General features: G+C 31.9%; 1 protein-coding gene across 1 annotated transcript; it reads left to right on the plus strand.

Annotated features, from left to right (window-relative positions):
• The first annotated feature begins 2,176 nt into the window (after positions 1–2,176).
• Positions 2,177–5,274, plus strand: LOC142319201 (transcription factor Sox-2-like). The gene has a single exon (XM_075356210.1). The coding sequence runs from the start codon at positions 2,265–2,267 to the stop codon at positions 3,294–3,296; it is 1,032 nt and encodes a 343-aa protein (XP_075212325.1). The 5' UTR covers positions 2,177–2,264; the 3' UTR covers positions 3,297–5,274.
• Positions 5,275–5,575: the final 301 nt, after the last annotated feature.

Below are 5,575 nucleotides of genomic sequence, written 5' to 3' on the forward strand. Positions count from 1 at the left end.
GTTAACATAACAGTATAACAAATTTTTTAATCCCGTTTATCTTAGTGCAATGCAGCTTAAAATGATTTAAAGTATAGTTTAATTATATTTCAAATCATTAAAAATATATGAATTAAAGTTGTAATAAAAATTGAATGAAAAAAAATTAGGCCTTAAAATAAAAAACCTGTAAAATAAAGAAATGACTGCAAAGAATAACGATAGCTGAAAGTTATAGAAAGCTAATTGTTTGTATCGTTGTCGATTATACTTTTTATCTCTAAGGCGGCTAATAAAAGTAATTAAATTAAATTAAATGATTGAACTCCAATTTAAATCGTTGTCATAACAAAAATAGTTGTTACTGTGATTATTACAACATGATGTTTTTTTATTTTTCGATTTTTATTAAAAGTCTTGTAATAGTATAAATTTATAACTGTTTGTTTTTATATAATGTGGTTAAATAATTGTGTAAAAAGTACGTGAATGATAAAGTAAATCGAATGCCTTTAAAAATGATTAAGGTAAACAATAAACTTTCCTGAGTATTTATTGTTGATACCCTATAAATAAAGAACTATCCTTTCAGTGTTTTCGATGTTAAAAGAGATAATTATTCGTTAAAAAAATTATGTAGATAAATATCAATTAGGAAATTATTGTCAAATAAATCTAATAAGTTTCTAGCTTAAGTTAGCCCACTTTATGTTTACCAGAATATGGAATAGAACGATTTGCGTTAAAGAATAATTTAAAATTCGATTGGGTTTGTGAGAAAAACATTGCTTAAGTTTCCGTAGAACTAAGGTTAATAAATTTTGTAAAATTGATCATCTTTTATTGTTCAGCTAGTCCGCTTTTAAGGATTTTCTGTAATCATAATTTCAACCTATATTATTTAATTTTGATAAATTAAGTTGCGGATTTATAAAATCTGTTAAAATGTAAGCTATTCATGTTTGAGGTAGTAAGGTAACTTAATTAATTTAATTAAACACTTGCTGGCTATCTGTTAAATAAAATAATTAATTATATTGTATTAAAAAAAAATATTTCAACTGTATAATAATTAATTTTATGAAACATTCCTTAGACTCATGTTAAGTTAGCCTACTTAGAAGTTAATTTAAGAGCTGAATATGTTTTTAATAAATATCTTGATGTTTTACTGCATGCAAAAATTTCTTCTTTACATATATGATGTGGACGATGGTTTGTCACATTATTAATGGTATTTTCATTTTTAGAATGTTACCTATTGTTTTTGGATAATGTAATATTGCGTAGTTTTATAATAAGGTTATTTTTATATATGTTATTACATCTTTATATTACTAATTTTTTAAATTACGAGTAAGGAATAATTTTTGTTGAATTTTTTAAAGAATTTCAAGTTACGTGTAAAGATTGGATCGGTCGAAAAAAGATAATCTATTTAAAAAAATAAATATTGCAATAATTACATAAACAATTCAACTAAGTTAATCAGATAATATAGTAATTTTTTGATTCCTACTAAATAATTTGTAATTGATTAAATACACTGCCGAGATTCTATGAAAAAAAATTATCTATTTTGTATTACGAATACGTTACGAAAAACATTTTTCTTAAATTTTGTAATAGAAATAAAGAAAGGTAAATCTTGGGTGGAATTCCTTTTTATTAATAATAATAATTCATTAAGATAATTAATTTAATTCAAAATAAACTTCGGAAGATGTATCTTTATCTTAAATTTATTTTACTTATAATCGTTAATAACATTTTATTTTGAAGTTTAATTAGTAATTTTAAAAACCTAAGAGAGATTTATTATTTTAATATTAAAGTAGTAGTTTAAGTAAACTCGTATTTTGGGTTGCGATTCTTCGATCTATTTAAACTTTTAAGCGAGATCTTTTAAAGGTGAAAGTCTTTGAATAGTTTTAATTTGTGAGTGTGATAAACAATCGGGCATGGAAATTAGCTTGAACGCAGTCGGCGAACGCTGTTAGGCGGTCGCGAAGCGAGTAGAACCGTCAACAAGTAATGAAGTTGTGTGGATGCGATGGAATGCCCAGTCACCTGAGGCTCCGCCTTCTATGACGTCAGGCGAACGGGATTGGCCGGCTGGAATCATGGCAGGCGTGCACGTCAATCAATAGGGAGAGGGAGCGGAGAGGGCGAGAGAGGGCCAGACCACCGAGGCCGATCGAGGCGAAAGGTTGTGTAGTACGTAACGTAGTGCCGCGTGAGTGCCAGTGTAACCAGCCAAACTGTACGCGCCCAGGGAAGAGGATATGCTGACGATGGAGACGGACCTGAAGGGTGGACATATGCCCCCTCATCATCCCGTCTCCACGTACAGCTCGCTCGGGTCCATCGTTCACGGGGGCAACGTGATGGGCTTACAGCCGCCCCCGTCTTTACAACATTTACATCAGCAGCAACAAGCGGGAGTCGGCGGACACCCTCAACAAGCGAACAATAATAACACCGCCAAGAGTCAAAATGTAGATCGCGTTAAACGGCCGATGAACGCGTTTATGGTATGGTCCCGAGGTCAAAGGCGTAAGATGGCTCAGGAGAATCCGAAAATGCACAACTCGGAAATATCGAAACGTTTGGGAGCCGAGTGGAAATTACTGTCGGAGGCTGAAAAGAGGCCGTTCATCGACGAAGCTAAGAGGCTACGCGCCGTACACATGAAAGAACATCCGGACTACAAATACAGACCTCGACGTAAGACGAAGACGTTATTGAAGAAAGACAAGTATCCGTTAGCTACCGGGTCTCTCCTCAACAGTGCCTCGGGGGAGGCGCCGAGAAATCCTAACAGCAACGCCGGAGTACAACAGGTTGTTTCCAGAGACGTCTATCAGATGCCTAACGGCTACATGCCGAACGGATATATGATGCACCACGACCCGGCCGGCTACCAGCAGCACACAGCCTACGGCGGACACATGGCCGCATCGGGTTATCCGCGCTACGACATGTCGCAGATGCAGCCGCACAATTCCTATATGAACGGCGGATCGTACGGCATGTACGGATCCGGAGGAGGTTCACCTTATATGCAGCAACCCGGTTCGCACAGTCCCAGCGGCAGCAGCATCAAGTCGGAACCGGTCTCACCACCGTCGGGGGCAGCGCCCATCAAGAGAGAATACGTCGGTGCGGGTAACGGAGGCGGCGGTGACCTACGGCAGATGATCTCCATGTACCTTCCAGATCCTAGCTCGGAACAACAACCTAGACTCCAGCCTATGCACCAATACCACCCGCATTCCGCATCCCCGGACCCGTCCCTGCCTTTGTCGCACATGTAGGAGTCGCTGTTCGACTGCAGGTTCCACAAAGACGATTCCCTTTTTCATTTGTGATTTGATTTCCTCTTGTGATTCTATATTACGCCCGACTTCTGTGCGGCAGTGTTTTTTATTTTATTATTTTTTTTTAATTTTATTAATTTCTATTTGTACAGTCGAACGTTTTATTATTGGACATGTAAAGAACGGTTATTTTTATGTGCCAATTCCAGCGGTTAGTGTAAAAACCTCAGTCGAGTGTTTTTGTTTGTTTTTTTTTACATGACTGTTTTTGTTGTTGTAAATTGACCGTGATCGGCAGTAGCTGAACATGGACACGGACATGTATGTATACACTAAACCGGTCACTTTTAAATATATATATATAAATATTATTGTAAATATTAGATTAGGAATATTTTCATTTTGCATAGTAGAGGCCTACGTTATGAATGGCGACTGATTGTGCGTGTAAATATGACATACTATACATAGTTGATTATTTAGATATTTACACTATTACATTTATTATTATTTTAATTTTTTTTATTTTACGATTATTGGGACGAGAACGTTTTAGAGCATCACAATCAGTATTGACTGGCCTACACCTCATAAACTGAGAAATTTTTAAGGTTATAGTTTTGTTAATTTATTTTTAATGTTGTTAATTATCAGCCTACGCTTTAATATGTTTTTTTAAAGAATTTATAAACTAAAAAAATAAATTAAAAAAATTAATTCTCTTGTAAAATTTTACCAAAGATTAGATTATAAAGTCGTAGCCTATTTGTTATGTATAATATAGAATTTTGTAAAATTTTACATTACCGTTAAAGTTTCCCAAATTTTTTTCATCGATCGGTAGATATTTTTTATAAAGTTTTCAAACTCATTATGTTACTTTGTACGCCTAGTAAGTTAATCGTAGATAATTGTAGATGAACGAAATTTGTTCTTTATTAAATTACGAAAAATAATTTCCTTAAATATTACATCGTACCGTAAAATAATGCGTAGAGCTGATATTGTGTATCGGCCGGCCCCGCTCTTACGTAACGTTTCGAATTTTGTTTATATATTTGAGAGGATGTTAATTTGTGTGCTCAAAAACAAAAATTTAAGTAAAAAGAAATATACATTAATAAAAAAAAAACCGTTTCCTTACGTGTTTTATTGTACATAAAATTGTAGGATTTTATTATATATAGGTGTTACACATTTTTAGGCCATATTATTATATTTTTAAAGACATATTGTCCGATTAATTATTACTATTATTATTAATTATTATTCTTAATTGCCACGGAACGTTTAATGTAATGTGCGTCCAAATAATCACTCTCTGTCCATCTGCAATCTGTAGTATGAAAGGACATCAGTACAACATATTCTCCGCTACATTTCGGTATGAAACAACTTACGTTATTTGTTTATTATAGTATCCGTATAATTATATTTTAAAATTATATGTATAATAAGAGCGCCTTTTTCCTTCTAGTTTGGAACATATTTTATTTCTTCTCATTTTTCTAACGTTAATTAATTTATTCATGCCTTTTTTTCAGTCGCTTAAATGTTTATCAAGTGCAATAGAATTGTGTATTTCATTCTATTTACTTATGGAATTAAAGGAGATGATTTAAAATATGTTCCAAATGGTTAATGCATGATACATTTTAGCTTTGTCAATTTTAGGGTATTACGGAGTTATAGTTATTTCAAATAGATTTTTTTATAGTAATTTCTTATAAATATTAAATTCAAATTTTAACAGCAAAAAAAATAATAAAATAGAAAAAAATTTACCTTTTGTAATACATATATGAAAATACTCTTTTTGCGAGTAATGATTTAAAAAACCTTTCGATCGAATTTATTATTTAGTTGTAAAATGTGCTTTTTTTTAACATATTTAAAGTACGTTTAAGTAATTTTTAACTAAAATGTTTATTATAAGTTGAAATTATATTTTATCTCATATAATTTTTATAAAACTTTACACGTAGCATCTATCCCTTTTTTTCCTATTTATTTATGTTGTAATTTAAAATATGAGTTGCAACAATTTTTTTGCAACAATATATTTCCGCAGGTCGTAATACTAAATAATTAGGATATCAATAATTAAAATATTTTTATAATTAAGATATTCTTTGGTATCAAATTATAATTATATTAAAAAAATTTCTGAAGTTATAGCGGCATACGTTTTCTTGAGTTAAAAGTTTATTTAGTTGTCCCTTTTCAACGAATGTTTGTTTCTTTCTAAACTAATTTTATGTGTAATAAATATACTA

This window comes from Lycorma delicatula, chromosome 2 (assembly GCF_047948215.1).
Source record: "Lycorma delicatula isolate Av1 chromosome 2, ASM4794821v1, whole genome shotgun sequence".
Taxonomy (NCBI): Eukaryota; Metazoa; Arthropoda; class Insecta; order Hemiptera; family Fulgoridae; genus Lycorma; species Lycorma delicatula.